Here is a 19,470-nt window from a genome sequence, read left to right on the forward strand (position 1 = left end):
AGCGTTAAGAATCTTAACCTTATAATAGTAAGTACTCTCTTAAGCCTCTATTACGTAGCTATAGTATATATATTTACGTAGAGAGTAATCTAGTCTATTAGTTTTCTCTTCTTAAATAGTAATATAGTAGTCTAGTGTTTATCTTGTGTAGAGCTTCTTCTACTTAAGTAGTCTTTTCTAGGCAATATAAAGACTATAATATATTAATAATAGAGTAGCTATACTTTATAAGATCTACCTATAAATTAGCTTTAGATATTATAGAATCTAGGTTCTTGTTCTTAACTATAATATAGTAGAATATTATCTTCTTTTATAAATCTTCTATTATCTTAGAGTAGTAAAGGTCTCTAAGCTTAGATACTAGATACTTATAGTGCTTTATAGACAAGTAGTTAAATTAGTAAACGTTAACTTAAGTCTCTAGGTAGTTATAGTACGTATTAGATATAGTTCTGCTAGCTCTGTATATACTATATTAAATATACTTTACTAGGTAAGCTTAGTTTATATAGCTAGTAGATGTATATACACATAGTAAAGAGGGCTGTTACTTAATCTCTAGTCTTTCTAGTAATATTAATAACATAAGCAAAGCTATTTATAGCTATACTAGAGTACTTATTATAATAGTTAATATGCTAAAAGTATTTAGCGTATATTATATAACTTTATAGATTAGCGCGTTAGTAACTATTTAGTTAACTAGAGTATATTAAACGCAGCAATAGAGGCTCTTAAACAAAGTAATACTAATATAATCTTAATATATTATAGTGTTACTATTAATGTTTTACTAACTTTATAAGTGCGTAATTCTTTTATATCTTCTTAAGAAAGCTAATAGTTTTCTAGTTTAAGAAGACTACTATTATAGAGATTATAATAAATGTGTAGTAGACGTATATAGCTATAGAATATTATTAACGTAGGTTTAGTGTTAAGTTAAGACAAGACACTAATATTAGCTAGAAGATAAATGTCTACTAGTAGGCGCTTAAAGACACTGTTATAGTATTAGATTTTAAGAGCCTTGCGTTGTACTTTGTTTAGAGCCTTTAGCTTATCTTAATTATATAACTATAGTATTTTAATAGTGTATATATTAATGTAGAGATATAGGCAGTGTAATAAGGTTATAAATGTACATTTATAAGGTATTATATTGTTAATATATTATAATAGTGTAAAATAAGTAACGCGTAGAGTAAGTAGCTAAGTATTATAAATTACGTATAACTATACTATAACTTAAAGTTAGCTTAGTAGTATAGAGTAGGAAGTCTGTAGCGTTAGCAAGGGCGTTGTGCGGGCTGTGCAGCAAGAGTAGAGAGCATAGTTTGCTTTAGCGCTGCGCTGCTTTGCTGCAGGCTGGACCAGAACCTCGGATCCTCTTTGCCTTGACGGTACGATCGGATGTCTTTGGACGACTCCTATAAGGTGTCGGGAGTCGCCCCGTTGATGGAGTGAGGGGACGACGAGCGTACCGCCGTTGTCGTTGCCGCTTCTTCCACCCACCACTTCTTACTCACCACCGTCGCTCTTTCACGCTGTGCCATCCTTTCTTTCTACACCTGATCCTACGAATACTCGGGTCCGCTCTTTATTGTAGTCGGTTCCTTACGCTCTCTTCTTTCTTTGTAACAATCATCATCTCACGACTTCAAAATGAAACTCTTCGGTCTTCTTCTGCTTGTGCCTTTGGCTAGTGCACGAGCTGTACGATACCACCACCAAATACCCATTGTCGAAGAACCCCTCGACAAACACACTACCGCGGAAGGACTTGATGCGCCTCCCAGCATCGGCGTCCATTTCACAACATCACAAGCAGTAGCAGCTGCGCGGTACCCAAACGGCACAACAATCGACGTGGCCCAAATCCCCGGAGATGCCGAGTACATAGACCTAATGTCGCGGTGGATGACACCACACACTTCATCGAATTCTCCAAACGACAGCAGAATCCTCACAGAATTCCTATCAAAAGTCCACGCAACCCTCGAAAATGAACTCGGACACCCAATCACAAATATCACATCGGCCGTCACATTCCCCTTCTACGGATCCCATGAGAAGGACTTTGAAAACGCTTTACTATCAGCCGGCCTCGCTCTATCAGAGGATACCCCTTCGATATACTCGGAAGCATACGCCACACATGCCGGATTAGAACACACAACATGCGTTTCTGCGACGCTCCCCCACCAACACCAACACATCCTCGTCCTGGCCTTCGACTCCAGTTCCTTCAGCGCAAGCATGCACGAAACCAGCTGCTCCCCCTCCAAAACCAACCCACCAACCCCCCACTCCCGCATGATCAACTACGTCGCGCGAAACGATCTCGGTTGGTGGAGTCTCCCCGTCTACGAAGCCCCTCGCGCAAAGTTCTGGGCGAAGCTGCAGGAAGCTGTTGTTCATGCGGTGGGCGGATTGGGTGTGCCGCCTGGAAAGATTGTGCTATTAGGGAGCCATGGCCAAGATAAGGAGTTTGGGGTGCAGGTGGAGCAGGCGCTTTGGAGGGAGTTGGAGGTTGATGTTGGGGCGTTGCTTGGGAGACGGGGTGGGAAGAAGGAGAATGAGTGGTTGGCTGCGAGGGGGGCGGCGGGGCTGGGATGGCGGAATCAGAGTCGGAGGTGAAATGTGTTTTTTTATGTGTTTGGGAGTTGGGGGCAAAAGTATGTGTGCGAGTAACAAAGATACCCATAATTTATATCATCATGAATCGTCATATTTATCTTCGCCTGAGGCAATCCAAACTATGTTTTATACTAGTCCGACGATACCTTCGTACCTTTCCTGGGCGCAGCCCTTACTCTAGTCTCCAAAGTGTTACATATATGGGCCCGCCCATGTACCATCAGACTGGATTTCTTTCACCCGAGACCTCGTCTCCTGGTCATCACCTTTCCCCTTCTACAGCCTTAGTCTCGAAGACGACGACAATCGTGTCTCGGAGCTGGTCACGAACCTGTCGTGATCTCAGCTTATCTACTACCCGGTGGCCGAGATGCTCCTCTACTGTATGCGCAGTTTCGCAATGCTTGTCTCGTTGGGCGGTGCCAGAGAGAGCAAGCGCGTCGCCCCTGGTAGCGTGGTATAGGCAGTTCTGTGCTAACCTTGGAACCCTCAACGTGGTATTCCGTTGTTATGGCTTATCTCGGCTTGAGGTTTTGCCCAACGGTAACAGCAGTAGTGACTTTGGACAATCTTTTCCTTTCGGACATTTCCTCTACTTGGTAGTTTCAGCGTACCAGCAGTACCGTTACTATTAACGTCATAGCGTACAAACACTGCGTCAGGGCTCTTTCGTTCGCGTACAGACACTTGGTCAGAAAGCCGATATGCTCCATCCCAGCAATTCTTTCTTCTTCGTACTCGGCGATGAGTTCGGAAGCGTGGTCCAGCCACGCTTTCTGTACATTACATTTGGCTTCCCACGCCGCAATTTCGCCATCGTAGTATTCGGTGAGCTCGTCGAGGACACCTATGAGAGGTCCGGGAGATGGTGGTGGTGATGGTGGTGGTGATGGTTTTGGAGCATATGTGCCCAGCTTTCTTGGTGGTTCGTCGAAGGCGCTTACCAAGGGATGGGGAGATGGTAGCGGTTTGGGGGTAGACACGCACGGCGTGTTGCCGAGCTTTCTTGGTGAGTCCACGAAGGTGCTTACAAAGGGTTGAGGCGATGGTAACGGTTTGGGGGTATACACGCACAGCGTGCTGCGCTGGTTGCGTACCTTTCTTGATGATATGGTCATGGTGGTGGTTGATGACATGGTGGTGGTCTAGTGTGAATCGTGTATCAGATTGCTATGAATTTAGTAGTTTGCTTAGAGAGTTAGTGAGAATGTTTGCTTGAGAATACTTATGTGGTGCCATGTCCAAATCTAGGTAAGGTCACGATGTATGGTCTAGGTTGATGACTATGAATCGTTGGCATTGTGAAATAACGGTACAGACTTTGCGTGCACAACTTGGAGCACATGCCACTTCGGATGGTTCGGCGCAATTTCGCGCAAACGTGGATGTTCTGTGTATAAGTTTGGTGGGTGAGGCGGCTGACGGAGGGCTGTTCACATGTCGAGGCACGCGTCGGTTTTAGCGCGGCGGTTGCGTCAGTGCTCCGAATGCTGATCGGAAATATACCGCCCTAGAACAACAAGGAACAACATCCATCCTCAGGCTGCCACCGCGTCCACGCCAGCTGTCTTCTTCACACCAACACGTGAGGGACGGAATACGCGCTAGCACCATGATATGATGGGATTCTTCCACGACTGCTTCTCTTGAAAGTTGCAGCTCACGCCCACACCAAACCACGCCAGACGTCATGGCAGGCAACGAGCCCACACTATCGTCTCGCGCGAACCAATACGTTCGCGAGGTCCTGCACAACACCGAAGCCCCGCCCACGATCCCCGTCCGCTACTTCTACACGTCGCCGCTCGCTATAGACGACCCGCTGTCTCCGCTCCCGCCGCCGCCCACGGGCACCTCGACTGCGAAGAGAGTGCCACCGCGGCCCTTCTCCGAATACGACAACGAAGCCATCCAGGAGTCGTGGCTGGAGCTGCGGAAGAAGATCCTGAAGCACACCGAGGAGTTTGGAGAGAAAGATGCGACGGGACGCGGTACGCCGACCAACCCGGCGGTGGAGCGGCTGAAGAGGAAGAGAGGCGCTAGTGCTTCGAGCGAGGAAGGCTCGATCCAGGGACGAGACATACCGTCTGGGCGGTCATCGAGCAGAGGGCAGTACTCGAGGTCTGCTGAGCTGGTGGACAAGAAGACACCCGGCTCGGGTGGTGGCAGCTACGGCCAGTCCATGTCTGGCTCGCTGAAGGCCTACGATCCCGGCCCAATATCGCCCCTCGAGCCTGCGACGACCGGCACCCCGTTCATCCGAGCCCCATCGAGAGGGAATCTGGCCAAGTCGTGGAAGCCTGCGCCTATGGAGGGAGGCCATCGGCCGACTATACATGAAGTGGACAGCTACAAGTGGGATGACGACATGGAACCTGCTCTGTCGACGGCCAAAGACAAGGCGCCCGCGCGAAGGTCCTCGAAGCCGAAACCGGGGCCATCCGCGAAGGTGCCCGTGGGAGTCTCAAGACTACATCACGTAGTCATGGACACAGAGTCAATACGAATGGAGCCCATATACTGGTCGCCGCTGAGCGATGTCGCCCAGATAGTACGAGGAACGTGGTTCTACAAGGACAGCATGATGCCTGTCGAGGTGGAAGTCGCCAACATGCTCGAAGCTGGATACATCGAACTGAGACCCTGGACGCAGACGTGGACGGACGAGCTGAACAGTGCTGTTGAAGTCGGTGCATTCGGCGAGATGAAGATACTCCATCACCTCTGGCCAGAACGGCCGAAGAGAGCAGAGAGCAGGCCGTCGACTTCGCAACAGATGATGCAAACAGCCGGTCTCGTTCAAAGCACCCTACCCGAAGAGGATGATGACCCGGAGAAGGAGCGCAAAGAGACTGTGGAGAATGCCTGCGACTTGATCGACATCTCCACAGGTCCAGAGGGACCAGATCACAAAGCAGCGGGAGATCTAGAGTACGGTGCCGACGGAAGGAAGCGCCTGTACCTGAAAGCGGGTGTGATATACTCTAACGACAAGGAAGCTTTCATCCTCAAGCCAGCACTACAACCGTCTGACTACTACGGGCGACGGCCACTGGCAAACTACATCCGCAAGGGCAGAGCGATCGGCGTCCACGTAGTGCGCGGTTTCGACCAGGCTGTCTGGGACAAGCTACATCCGAACAAGAATTCGCCAAAGGCACAAGCAGCACGCGAAGGCGTCTCGTCATCGCAAGGTGGCGCGCCACAGTATCGAAGGCAGAAGTCGGACCCCGACCTCGCGCAGTCAGAACGACCCAAGGTGTCAGACCTGGTGTTGGTCATACATGGTATTGGACAGAAGCTGTCAGAACGAATGGAGACGTTCCATTTTACGCACGCGATGAACGCCTTCCGAAGAGAGATGAACGTCGAGCTTGGGACTCCGGATGTCAAGCGGCACCTGCGTAAGGATATGGGAGGTGTCATGTGTCTGCCAGTGAGTTATCATTGCAGTGATTCTCGATCAACGTACTAACACAAGGCAGGTCAACTGGCGACACCGCGTATCCCTCGACGTCGATAACACCGAGGCTCCCGAGCTTGAAGACCCATCTGCGAACAAATACACACTCAAAGACATCACGCCCGATACGCTCCCCTCAGTACGTGGTATCGTTAGCGATGTCATGCTCGACATCCCATACTACCTCTCGCCGATGCACAACCCCAAGATGATATCAGCTTGCATAACAGAGGCGAACCGCATCTACCGCTTGTGGTGCCAGAATAACCCCGGGTTCGCAGAGTACGGACGAGTGCACTTGATCGCCCATTCGCTCGGCTCGGTGATGGCCATCGACATCCTCAGCCAACAACCAACCTATGTCGATCCGCAATTCACCGACCCATCCTTCCCTGAAGCCGACCTACCCCAAGACCAATTCATCTTCAACACAACCGACCTCTTCGTCTGCGGCAGCCCCGTCGGCCTCTTCCTCCTCATGAAGAACGCAAACTTACTCCCTCGCCGCGACAAAGAGAAGCCCGGCGCCGACTCCTACGCCGCCCTCGGTATCGCCGGCGAGCAAGGCACATATGGCTGTCTAGCCGTCGACAACATCTACAACATCATCAACCCCTACGACCCCGTCGCCTGCCGCATAAACCCCACCGTCGACGTCGTCTACGCCTCAATGCTCAAACAAACCACCATTCCCTCAGCCTCAACCTCCTACTTCGCCTCGCTCAACCCCTTCCGCTCGTCCACCTCTTCCGCCAACAACCCCGCAAACGACAGACCTACCACTATCCGTCTACCCAGCAACGTCGAACTCGAAACGCATAACTTCACGCGCGAGGAGATTGCGGAGAAGAGAGCGTATTTGCTTAATGATAATGGTCAGATTGATTATTATATGAAGTACGGTGGTGGGCCGCTGGAGATACAGTATCTGACTATGCTGGGTGCACATAGCAGTTATTGGCTTAGTAAGGATTTCGTTAGGATGATTGTTGTTGAGGTGGGGAGGGGGCTGGGGAAGGAGGGTACGGTTAGGGAGATGAGGGCCGTGAAGAAGAAGATTGCTGTTGGGGGTGCGACGTAAGGATGAGGTTCTGGTTTTGGGTTGAGATGGTGGGAGGAGAATGGGCAAGGCGCGCATTCACAGGGAGTCTGTCGGCATTGCGGTATCGGAGTATGTGTTTGTTGGCATCTTTTAGAAGTTATACCCCGTTTTAAACGCAATTTGGCAGGAGTTCGCATTAGTACTTATTTAATTAGGATTGAGAGCAGCGACGTGTTCATGGTCGGGTGTCGTGATTGGTTCTTGATGGTTCTTGCAGTATGTATAAGTATCGCTCTTACGCACAGATAATGTCCCTTTGCCATGCGTGGTTGCAGTATGCAAGATGTGCTGTTCGTATCATACGATGAGGAATTCTATGAGGAAGCTCGTCCTCCTCAAAGTCTTTTTCTGCAGATTTCGTACGAGGTGGAAGAAACTCTTGTCCAACACTAACTAGTACGCTGCCACAATGCTTCAACCCCGAATCCGTGGTAGCACCGAAGGCTTCGCTAAGGGGTCGCTAATTCTAAAAAGGATATGGGAGAGAGCGTCTTTACTGTATACGTAACAGAAGGTGTAGTTAAGACTCAGGCTTAAGAAGAGTACCATTGTTCGACAAATTCAAATCACCAACACGAAAACGTAGCCCGGAGGTATGCACTCGTCCTTTCTGTTCAAAACCGTCATCGCAGATCACCAGGTACACTCGAGGTTGTGTTTCCACATTTCCATAACGTAACCATATCAAGCCCCCTGTTCTGTTAAAGTAGAATGCTACCGAGGTTACTGTAACAAATGTCCCAGCGTCTTCTCATCCATACCAATCCTGACATCTCTTAAATGACGCAAACTTATCATGTTGCTCCTGCGCCTCGTCCTCCCAATCAATCTCCACCTCTTTGCCTGCATACATACTCGCGAAAGCACTGCGACGGGATTTAAACCAGTTTGTATGCGTTGTATCCAGTACCATGGCCACTCGATCGGCAATGGATCTATCGTTTGTACTTTCCTCGGATGAGCCGATTAGGGTAGGCCCTAACGCGAAGATGGGCTCAGGGTCTTCGATGAAGCCAACGTGCTTCAGAATCGCGTGCATGGTGGATCGCCGGAGCGATTCACCGGGTACGCACCACGAGTCCTGTCCTAGGGCTTCTATGTCTTCCTCCCAGCCGGGTGCCTGAAGTCTATATCGCACCGCGATGTTCAAAACGGCGCGGTACCACAGGTACATCTTCTTTGGCCGATTGTCGTTCGCAAACTCTAGAATCCTTCCGTCGAGCTGTGTATGGGCAACGGGCCAGGTTCGATATCTCAAGTCGCCATCCCCATTCCTCAATTTTGGGTCCAGCACCCGGACCTTATACGGTTCTTTGTCGGTTCCTTGTACTTTTTTGCCGGTCTCGGGGTCGGTATCACCTACGCGGGCAGGAACGATGATGATCTGAGCTCTGTGGAGCATACCCCTGAACTCGAAGCCAAGCGGGAAGCCGTTGGAAGGGTCCATCAAGTGGCCGCGTTTGTTGTCTGTTTTGCCAAACAGATAGTCGCAAGCGTAGTCGCCTGTGTTGTAGTGCACTAGATGGACAGCCCCGGTGTCATGTTGCCACGGGCGTACACTTGAGCGTTGCCGCGCGATAGGGCACCAGAATCCACCCAACGATTGAAAATGATCAGTGATGTTTCTGCCATAATATTCATTGACATCTTCGTCAAATCTCTCCGACGCATCGAGATCGCGGCCGTCGGGGCCAATGTACCATGATTTGTGGACCTGGGGTGACTTGTAGGGCTTGGTTAAGCGCTGGATCATGGAGTTGATATACGCCAAATCAGTGGCATCGGTATGCTCATATGCATTAATGTATTCTCCTTTCATCTGATTCTTGAAGTCTCGCAATACGATGAGGAGCTTTCTGAGACCGGCAGTAGTTGTCTCAGCCTGCACTATCAAAGGCAGTGTATCGGACTTCAAGATGTTTTTATGCTCTTCGGTTATCTGCCATTGCCGGATGGAGAAGGAATGCGCGTCAATCTCTGCACTGAGCTTGTTGGTGATGTCGTTATGCCAAGTTTGGTATTGGTGCTCGATTGCTTTCTCCCATTCGTCCTGTGCCATTTCAGACGTCCTCTCCAAGGTCTTTGGGCTTGACCATGTATCGAAATGATGATCGCTCGCTCTCTTTGCTGCCCCTAGTAACTTGTTGAGTTGGATGTAGGCAGTCAGAGATAACCACATTTTCGTCTCGGTGGTAGCTGGTGACACAAACCTAGCAAGATTTAGGACGTCCATGGGCGCATAAACATCAGGTTCTGATGGTTCTTCGTCGCTTGATGAGTCGTCATGCTGGCTCTCCAACACCTCTTCTTCCAGTTCTGTCTCGAAACTGAACAACGCTTCTCGCGCCTGAAGCCCTTGTTTCTGTTTCTTGTTCAATTTGGGCAGTCTGGGCTCTCGTTGGTGGGCCATTATGGAGTTTCGGTGGTGGATAGTGTTAGGAAAGTATACGAATTTGTGGTGTTGTACTGTCAGATGGTATCTAGGTTCGGGTTATAAGTACGGCGATGTTACTATTTCTCAGGATAAAACAAAGAAAATTGGGTAACATCGGATTGTGAGTCACATAGATGCAGAAAGACGTGGTTCGAAGAGCGAGCATGACTGGAAACTAGAAGCAACCACGGTACGCATCAGTGAGGACCCTTGGATGACTAGCCACTCACCCGGTTGCCAATAAAGCCCGAACTCACAAACTTGCTCTAGCAGAGGGCTTCTGTTACTTTACCTAGGCATACAATTTAAATTTCTAGTAGATAGAATTATAGAAAATTACAAGAGCTATTTTACTAGCTAGTTAGCTAGTATTACTCTTTTGTTGTAGGTGTAGAAAGAAGTGTTGCAAGAAGTAGAGGTTTTGCTGTTTCTCTTTCTGCACGCTAAATTTGGTGAGGTCTGAGTTCGGCCTTTTTTGGCGACCGGGTGCCACTCACAGTCATCGCAATACAAGCGACTAAAACAACGTATCTCGCCGTTCAATGAGCATTTTGATGCGACAAGACTTAGTGTAGCCGCGTGGAGCGAGGAGCTTTCCAATGACAAGATAGAGCTAAACACTTTTCAAGTCATCGGATCCTTCCATCCACCACCCCAACCTACTGCCCCAACAATATCTTCATAGTCTCGATCCCCACGCCCAGTACCTCCTGACTCCTACTCCCCTGCAACACCCCCTTCAATTCGTCCACCACACCCTTCTTCTTACAAATCTCCACCCCCTCCTTAACATCCACCACACTCCTTAGACAAACAATCCCCCGATACCTAATCCCCTCATCTTCATCCTTGCACAGCCCCACAAGCCACTCCACACTCTTGTCTTGCTTGAGGAATTCGAGAACCGCAAGATCCACGCTCAGCAACATCGCTAGCGCACCTCCAGCCGCTGATCGTGTTGCAGCGTCATCGACGTCCGTCATAGCAAGTAAGAGATGGAGTCTATGTTTCGCCCGCGGCGATCCATCCGCAAAGTTGGAGATGCAAACAGGTGAAGCCATGAGGTTACACAGCAATTCCGTAGCCGCACGCCGAATCATCGTGTTGGAACTAAGTAACAAATCATCAACAACCGTGTCGAAAGACTGTCGAATGATATGGTCCTGCGTATTCCTATCCAGAGAAGCGAGGTTCGTGAGCGCGAGGAGCGCTTCAAAAGCGTGAAGTTGCCAGGTCGTAGACTCAGTGCGTGTGAGTTGGCTGAGGAGGGGGCGAATGGCTGATGCGCTGGGTAGTGCGGCGTTGAAAGCGTGAGACGGGTTTATGCTGATGAGGAGCCGGGAGAGGGCTTGGGCTGTGGTGGGGAGGGCGGCGGGAGGGAAGGGCGTGGTGCCGGTTGTTGAGAGGTCGTTGGTCGAGGAGATGTGGTCGTAGATCTGGATGAGCAGTTTTACCGCGCCTTGTTGTGCCATGGTGCCGCGCGATTTGGTGTCTTTGGAGAGGGAAAGCAGGATTAGACTGCTTTGGGTGAGGATAGATGGGGAGCCCTTTTTGCAGACTTGTACCAGGAGGGGGACGACGCCTGCGTCTAGTACGCGTTTGCAGCGTATGGCGACGTCTTCGTCGTTGAGGAGGACGTGGGGGGTCGATGGCTTTTGCACGTTGGCGTAGGCTTTGAGTTGGGCCATGCGCTTTTCCTCTTCGGATTGTAGGGGCAGGTATTGTGTGACGTTGACGAAGATGGTGAGGCCGCCGAATACGATGTTCTTGGGTGAGGAAGGGTCGCTCATGGTTTCGATGAGGCGTTTGAGAAACTTTGGCGACTTGGAGAGATCTTCTCGTACTTTGGGTTGGAGCGAGGCGTAGGCGAGTCCTTCGACTGAGTCTTGCTTTGAGGATGTGTCGCCGCCTATGACCATGGACTTGAAGCTGGCAATCAGGTCGCTTTGGTCTACTTTCTCTGCTCTGACGATCCTTGGTGCATCCTCAGATGGCTGCTCTTCGCCTAGCTTGACAAGTACGAGCGCGGCCAAGTTGGCACGCTTCTTGTTCTGACTTTCTGCGACCACGTCCTCCAGCCACTCCCTGCAGTTCTTGCTGATCGCCTCTCGACAGTTCTTGTCGACACAGGCAGCGCTGATCAACTCCAGAGTAGCTTGCTCCAGGTTGTGCGACTTCTTGCTTTGGACCCTTGACACCAACGTGCTGACAAAGCCATCCGTGAGGAAGAGCGCAGCAGCAGCTGTGACAGCGACAGGGAAGATAGCTGCAGCCGCCGAAAATGCAATAACCAGATCATTTGCCTCCCCTTTCTTCGTCCTGTGCGTAACAAACTTCGAGATCAACTCGCTAGCAGTCTCCGGCGCAAGCTCAAACAACTTGATACTCGCAAGAGTAGCCTGACTACGCAGACTAGCAGGAAGTCGAATATCCAGCGAAGTGAGGATAACATCGAAACTGTCCGCATCAATGATCCCCTTGAGATGCTCCGCGTAATGAGCAAGCAGCTGCGCGATCCCCTTCATCGCACGCTCAGGATGCTCAAGCGCCTCCTCCATCATCATCGCCAAACTGAGCATAAAGATATCTCTATGCCCCGTCTTGAAAGATTCGTCGTCGGGCCAGACCGCCCGGTTGAGACAGACTTTGAGTAAGCCGTCGATGGAGTCGTCGCCCCGCTCGAACATCTCGTAGTAGATGCGTGTCGGCTGCTCGCGGATGGCTTTGGCGACCCACATCTGGGCCCCGGGGTTCTGGAGTAGTTCGCCTGAGACCTGGTCGAGGATGTCGTCTTCGCCTTTGAAGTCAAAGAGGATGGACATCGCTTGTTCCGCTTCGTCCTGCTTCAGGCCATGGGTCCGGATCGCTTTGAGTGCCTTTTCGCCATCGTGTTCGTCTTTGCTGATGACCCAGGCTCGACAGTGGCCCAGTAGTTCGCTCTTTCCCTCCTCTTCTTTCAGTGCAAGCCATGCCTCTTTGATTCGCGGATGCTCGGGTGCGATCGTACTAGCTTCACGCAGGTACCGGGCTGCAACGGTTAAATCGCCTGATTTGGTGCTCTCACTTGCCTTCTCGGCAAGTTGCACCGCTCTGTCTTCGTCGGATGTGGAAGACATCGTTGATTGTATGATGGAAGAAGATCACTCTAACGTGATGACCTTTGGAGTTCATGGATGCCCACGTGTCACGGGGCCTGGATCGATTTGATGGACGATGCACGGGCCACTGCGGAGCTGTTTAGTGGAGCGCGGGGAGGTTGATCATCACTACAGCAGGAGCAACCTTGGAACTTCCCTTGTGATAACACACCAACTATATGTGCCTATAGATCCTACGGGTGTTCTCTATGCAAACCTAGTGAAGACTTCGAGAACGGAGATACCAAGTTCAGCCCTGGAGCTTTCAGCAGCTATGTCAAAGTGTCTTCTTCTTATGTTCGCGCTCGTATCGTCACGATTCGCTTGCAATGATGACTGTGAGTGGTACTTTGGGCTATGGATGTCAAGGTGTCGTCACTGCATCAAAACGCGTCCAGAAGGTAGTATGCAAAGACTATTCTTGATTACCAAATGCACCTCATCCCGTCATTAAAAGATCTAATCCTCGCTTTCCCGCAGTGAAGCGTGCGAGGTCCAAAAAATATGTACCTACGCCTAGAAGATGCTCAAGTATGAATGCTTCGCGAACGAGAAACAATGAGACCGACCGCTCTGAAATGATCATACAAAACGCCATGCCAAAACGCTATGCAAAACGTGCGCCATTTCCAGATTCCCACCTCCCATGTCTTTGCAACTCCATGCTCACATGTTCTAATGCACCACCCTACTTCCCCTCATCAACCGCCGTATCCGCCCTCTTCCTCTGAATAACGCCCAAAAACAGCAACCTCTCCCAAACATCATCCTTAACCAGCACCCTCGTCTTATCAAACGGCAGCCCATCCAACTCCCTCAGACTCCTACAAAGATTCGCCAGCATCATCTCGGTAACCCGACGCCTAATTCGGGTCTCATAGTCCAACCGTTGCAGGTGCTGGACATCGGCTTCGACTTCGCCCTCAGGCAATACAAAGCGGTTGGTGAGTTGCTCGTCGGAGGGTTTCTGCCGGAGAGACAGGATGCGGTTTTCGCAGGTCGGGGCGTAGAAGCGGAGGGTGAGGGGGTTGTCGCGCCAGTCGAGGGTGGAGAGCGTGGGGAGCTTGCCGAGGACCATGGCGTTGGCGCGGAGGCGCTCGAGTTTGTTGCCGGCGAGGAGGAGGGTGCTGAGGCGCTTGATGTTGAGGAGGGGGCGGAGGTCGGTCAGTGAGTTGAAGTTGAGGTTTATGGAGCGGATGTTGGGGGTTAGCTGGCCGAAGTTGTCGGGGAGTTCTTTCAGGCCCATGGAGGCTAGTTCTAGGCGTTGCAGACTTAGTAGGTGTGAAGATATCTGTAGGCCGTAGGTTGGGTTGAGGGAGAGATATAGGTTGCGGACTTCAGTGTTTCGGACTAGGTTGCTTGCGCACATTTCCATGTCGGATTCCGAGTTTAGGATTTGTTCGCGGGCGGAGAAGGTGCGGAGGTGGCGGAGATGTTCTAGTCCAGATACTTGCGTCAGGCAGTTGCCGTCAACGTAGAGAGATTCAAGCTTGGGGAAGTACTGGTCGACGTCGAGGAGTGTTGTTCCGTTTCGGCACATACGGATCGAGCGCAGGAATCTGCATGGCTTCAGAGGTCCATCAAGAAGGGGAAACTCCTCGATTTCGTTGTCATCTTCTAAGGGTCAGTGTTGATCGAATGAGTATAGCAAAAGAAGACATACCAAGGTTGAGATGCTGAAGCTGGGGTAGGCAATGCAGATTCCGTACTTCAAGCAAACGGTTCTTGCGCATGTCCAGATCTGTGAGAGATTTTCTATCGCATCGATTAGCAGGGAACAAGGCTTGTTCAAGTTCATTTACTTACAGATCCGTTCGGGTGAAGTCAACCATGTCGATCTCGTTACCACGAACACTCAACTCCATCAGACCATCGAGGTGTAGGATGCCCTGGAGGGACTTGATCTTGTTGTTGTCGGCCTTGAGTATGCGGAGATGCACAAGCTCAGCGAGACCATCAAGCCTATCGATATCGTTGCCGGAAATGTCAAGGTGCTGAAGGTTGACGAGGGTCGTCCAGGAAGTGAGTCCGTTCAGGCAGTTGTTCTGTACTTGTAGTCGCCGCATGGTGTAGGGGATACCCTCAACCTGATTGATCTTGTTGTCCGAAACATCAAGTTCTTCGAGAGAGTAGCAGAGCTCATCAAGGCGGTGTAAGCTATTGAGATCCTTCTTCCGGAGATTGACGCTGCGCAGATCCTCCCAGTACGGCTCATCAGGCTCAACATCTTGCAGCGCCTTGACGAGCTCCGCAGTACCCTGTGCATAGCGGTCCTCCAGGGCCTTGGAAAATCGACTCCCGTTGTGCTTTACGACAACTCGATCCGGAAGGTCAAACTCGTCGATCTGGTTGAGGGTGAACTCGGGGAGATCGCTGAGCATGAATGTAACATCCTTGACAGGTGATGACGGTGCGGCCACAAGCGTGTCTCGTCGTTCGTGTCTGAGCGGAGGTGCGACGTTCATTGATAGTTGCATTCGATAGTTCTTTGACGGGGCATCGTCCAAAATCGACAGATCGCCATCTCCGTTGAAGACTGGCAAACGACTGGGCCGCCCATGCGACACAGTCCGGGTACCGTTCGTCTGTTCCCAAGCAGACTGTTTCTTTTCTGACCTCTGCTGCGCACTTGATGGTCCCCATTGGTTTTGGCGGCGCTGTGGTGGTGCGCTTTCGGAATGCTGGTCCCGCGCAGGAGCCTCGTGCTCAGCGATCGAAATAGTAACATTGCGCACTCGCGGACGTTGCACACTTGCAGGAGCATGGTCTCTTCCTTCAAAGTACTGGATCTCGTGTTCGATACCATCTTCCTCCGACTCCGGTATGGCATACGTTGTAGGCGCATGGGGCATCTTGTGTGTACTGTAGTTTCGAGGAGCTTGCGTGCTCCAAGAAGTGGCCCGTGTGTCGGTCTTGGGGAAGCTCCACCCGAAGTTAGAGGCCTTGGAAGGCGCCGAGCTTGTATCTGTGTAAGCGACACCTTTGCCTTCACGGGTCACAGGGCGCGAGTCTTCTTCGGCCCCGGGTCTTTCCGTGTCCTCAAGTATGGTTTCTGCCGTAGGTTGAAGGCGAACTGGAGAGCCTGCTTTGTTATCCTGCTCATGGGTGTCTTCCACTGTCAGATCGGGAATGTTGCCAAATGGATCGTCTTCGCTTGCGTTCATACCACTTGGCTCATCCTCTAGTAGGTGCTGTTGCCTGGAAGGGCTCTTCTGACGGACCCATATATTCTTGTCGCGATCAAAGCTCATTCCGGCCACCTGTTGAGGGATCAAATGCGCGACCGCTTCGGGTGCAAGGGTCGCGACACACTCGGAACGGCGTGATGCATTTGTGACAATCGTGTTTCCAAATGATGAAGCTGTAGATAGAAGCGTGTTGTTTCCGCGAGGCTGGGAGCTGGGTCGCTCGTCGCTATCGGCCCGGTGCCTATTGGGATTGTCGGTGATCCGGATATCATCTTGCTCAACCACCACACTTTCGTCTTCCGGCGTCGCAGATCCTCTCAAACGTGACACTCGTATGGAATTGACTGAAGAGTTCAGGAATGTGTCGTTCTCGTGTTCTTGATATTTGCGGAGGTGGTCCATGATATCAGCATCCATGTGTTGCGTTCTTTGGTCCTGCCAGGAAGACTGCCGACCCTCTTTGCTTGGGGGCCTTTCAAATGTCAACATACTAGAAGGATCATCGTTGACCTCCTCGAGCAGTTGCGTCTCGGCTTCCGTCTCCTCAAGGCTGCCCAGACCGCTAGTTGGTCTGCCCTTGGTACGGATGAAGTCCATGATCTTGAGCGCTTCGTCGAGGAAATCCTGTGTTGTGACAGATCGTTTGCGGTTCTTATCGCGTATGTTAGGCTTTCTCTTCAAGGTGAAAGCGGCAATCTGATTGGCAACCGCCTTTGCTCGATCTCGCTCCGAGTCAGTATCTGACATGATTGACGAGTCTAGGTGTTCGCGGATGGTGTTCAGCTTCGGTGACGACAGGATGAATGCTTCAGTAGCTTCCATAATCTCTGCTTGTATCTCCTCTCTCCTGCGTTGACTAGGCGTAGGGTTCCGAGGTCTCAAAATGTGTCTGCGGGCCAGTGTTTCGGAATCGGCAATCTTCTTCGAAGGGTCTTGGCCAGCTTCCTGTCGTGTACGTCCAACAACGGCTTGTATGGCTGCGTGCGAGCGTTGTACTGTGCCCTGCTCAGCATCGCTAGCCGCATTCTCGTCGTCTTCGTCCTCATCCACCGCGGTTATCGTCCTTCTACGCTTCGGCGTCGGGTTTTTGAAAGGGGATGTCGGACCTCTCTTCCCATCTGCGTACTCGTGCACGATTTCTGAGAATGATTCCGGCTCTGTCTCAGAGACCTTGCGATGTGGTACGAATTTTGGCCGGCTAGCACTAACATTCCTAGAAGAATTTCTTGTATCACTTGACAGGTGCCTCTTAGCCTTTGAAGGTTCCACTTTGCCGGGTGATTCGTCGAGCTGGAACTTGAAGGGTGGACGACTGCCAGGGGGTGCGACGTCGGAAGAAGGCGAAGCGTCGGGTGCGCTATCGTCGTGTGCATCGTAGTCATCGTCAGAACATATCGCCGAATAGTCACCGGAGTACTCGTATTGGTTCAGTTGACCCTGACCGAAAGACACAACTCTGGAGGGTAGTTGTGACTTATCCTGGTCGGGGTTCTGGAAGCTTTTCTCTTCTACCGAAGTCAATCTCGATTTGTTCGGCGCCGCCTTGGTTGACTCTATCGTGCCCTCTTTGACACTAGAGGCTTTCACGCTGGAAGCCTTCTCGGACTTGTACTCCAACTGACTAAGTCGTCGCTGTATCCGGTTGCTTGTGAATGTGTCGTGGGCATCGAAGAGTTTCAGAGGACTTCCAGAGCCCTTTGCGCGATCCGGGCTGAGGAACTGTTCGCGCCGACGATGTGGAGTCGTTGGGTTGTTGGTCTTCAATGCTGGAGGAGGAGTAGGGTGCTTTGCGGTGGTACTAGACTGGGCCGTGCCAGCACGGCTGCTAGACGGTCGCGCCCCAGCTATTCTTTCCGGCGATGGGCTGAGTGGTTTCCGGTGGAATGATCCGTCTCTAGAGTATCCGCCTCTTCGGAGCTCCACATTGCGATGGACCTCGCCCATGTCTGGGGTACCGGCGGGGAGGCCTTCCGGTAGCGATTCGTCCTGTAGTCTGGCGAAGGACGAGTCCTCGCGACTGTGTCCTAGAGCACTCTCCTCGTGCTCAGTCTCGTACTGTTCTGGCGGCGGCGATCCAATCTGGCGTAGGCGGTTGGCAAGCTCGGATCCTCGGAAGTTGGGAGCAGGCTTAGCGGCCTGGCTGACATTCATGTTGGCGGTCATGGTGAGATAGACGGGACTGAAGTTCTCGTTCTCGTATTCTATCTGGCCGCTGACGGTTCGAACAGGATCGCTGGGTGGTGGCATGAGGTTTGTGGTGCATTCCGACGATTCCTCTTCGTGTACTGTTCCGTCCTGAGAAGGTCCCTCCTGGTCTGTTTGTTGTTGTTGCTCGTCCTGTTCCGTCTGCTGCGCGTTGGGTCGCGATTTGGGCCATGGCGGCGGGCTCGACGGCAGCGGCACGGCACTGAGGCCCTTCAGCAGCCCGAGCCTGCGCTTTGGCTGGGCAGAGTCGTCCGATGCGCCTGGAGCCGGCCGCTGGAAGATGTTCTCGAGGCCTGTGGGGCCGAACAGGTCGGTCTGGTTGCCGTAGCCGACTTCGCCGTTGACGAGCCTGCGTCTCCACTCGGGCGTGTCCTGGGATCCTGGCTCTTTCGTGGGCGACCTCGCGACCGTGTGGTGCGCTACTGTTCCGAATTGCATGCCGGAGCCCTGCGACATGGAAAAGGACGAATACGAGGCGCGACGCGGGGGCTCGACGTGTGACGCGTTGGGCGACGACGGGGCGGGGGGCACGTTGATGTCGCTGAGGCTGCGCTCGAGGTGGGCATTGCGCTGCTTGGGCGGGCGCAGCTCTTTCGCGATGCTGCGCACCTGGATCTCGGAGAAGGAGCCTGACGACTGCCGCATGCGGGGAAGGCGGCTGCGGGCTTTGGCCGACGCGCTCTGGGGCGTTTTTGTCGCGGGCGGGCTCTGGGCATTGTGGGCGGCTGTGTTGGGCGAGGGCTGGTCAACCCACTCCTCAGACAGGCCCTCGAGGTAGGCGAGGGTGTTGGCCATGGTGGTGGTGGTGGTGGATGTCTCGCGTAGGCCGGGTGGCCGTGATGTCTCGGGAGGGCGACGCTGAAGATGCGGTGAGAGGGAAACTTGTTGGCGAGTCCCCATGCGCGTCGAAAGAATGCTATGCTAGCGCAAACGGCATTGCTTCTGCAGCGGCGGCTTCAATGGCGCAAGAGTGGTGCTGCAACGCGTCGCCGAGTCGTGCTGACTTGTTTATCGATATCCTCCAGGGCTAGCATCTACTATGACATCTCGTCCCGACTGCACGGCCATAATGGGTGCGCTAACTCGTCATCACCACGGCAACCACATCGATCTCCCGCCTCGCGACAATGCGCCGACGAGGCCTATCCCGATAATCCAGAGCACTAGGCCACCCCAAAAAACGGCTATTCCTGCTCGGCGGCGTAGCAGATCCTCCACAGCTGTCTTGGCGATATCCTTCGCTTGACACCCGAGCTCCTCCAGGCCTTGTTCTATTTACGCCGCGTGGCAGCCACGAT

The 19,470-nt window shown here is 52.0% G+C and overlaps 5 protein-coding genes across 5 annotated transcripts; 2 read left to right on the forward strand and 3 right to left on the reverse strand.

Moving 5' to 3' along the window:
- Positions 1-1,891: 1,891 nt before the first annotated feature.
- J4E83_008427 (uncharacterized protein) lies at positions 1,892-2,643 on the forward strand (the record flags this gene model as incomplete). The annotated part of the gene is made up of 2 exons (XM_049335324.1): positions 1,892-1,898; positions 1,976-2,643. The coding sequence occupies 2 exons, from the start codon at positions 1,892-1,894 to the stop codon at positions 2,641-2,643; spliced, it is 675 nt and encodes a 224-aa protein (XP_049185590.1).
- Positions 2,644-4,333: 1,690 nt separating this feature from the next.
- On the forward strand, positions 4,334-7,187 carry J4E83_008428 (uncharacterized protein; the record flags this gene model as incomplete). The annotated part of the gene is made up of 2 exons (XM_049335325.1): positions 4,334-6,079; positions 6,129-7,187. 2 exons carry the CDS (start codon positions 4,334-4,336, stop codon positions 7,185-7,187), a joined length of 2,805 nt encoding a protein of 934 aa, XP_049185591.1.
- Positions 7,188-7,959: 772 nt separating this feature from the next.
- J4E83_008429 (uncharacterized protein) lies at positions 7,960-9,618 on the reverse strand (the record flags this gene model as incomplete). Its single annotated transcript, XM_049335326.1, has 1 exon — positions 7,960-9,618. One exon carries the CDS (start codon positions 9,616-9,618, stop codon positions 7,960-7,962), a length of 1,659 nt encoding a protein of 552 aa, XP_049185592.1.
- A 683-nt stretch (positions 9,619-10,301) lies between these two features.
- On the reverse strand, positions 10,302-12,758 carry J4E83_008430 (uncharacterized protein; the record flags this gene model as incomplete). Its single annotated transcript, XM_049335327.1, has 1 exon — positions 10,302-12,758. The coding sequence occupies one exon, from the start codon at positions 12,756-12,758 to the stop codon at positions 10,302-10,304; it is 2,457 nt and encodes an 818-aa protein (XP_049185593.1).
- A 709-nt stretch (positions 12,759-13,467) lies between these two features.
- Positions 13,468-18,967, reverse strand: J4E83_008431 (uncharacterized protein; the record flags this gene model as incomplete). Its single annotated transcript, XM_049335328.1, has 3 exons — positions 13,468-14,393; positions 14,443-14,534; positions 14,586-18,967. The coding sequence occupies 3 exons, from the start codon at positions 18,965-18,967 to the stop codon at positions 13,468-13,470; spliced, it is 5,400 nt and encodes a 1,799-aa protein (XP_049185594.1).
- Positions 18,968-19,470: the final 503 nt, after the last annotated feature.

Source organism: Alternaria metachromatica (genome assembly GCF_023757995.1).
Source record: "Alternaria metachromatica strain BMP 0045 chromosome Unknown scaffold_24, whole genome shotgun sequence".
NCBI classification, from domain to species: domain Eukaryota; kingdom Fungi; phylum Ascomycota; class Dothideomycetes; order Pleosporales; family Pleosporaceae; genus Alternaria; species Alternaria metachromatica.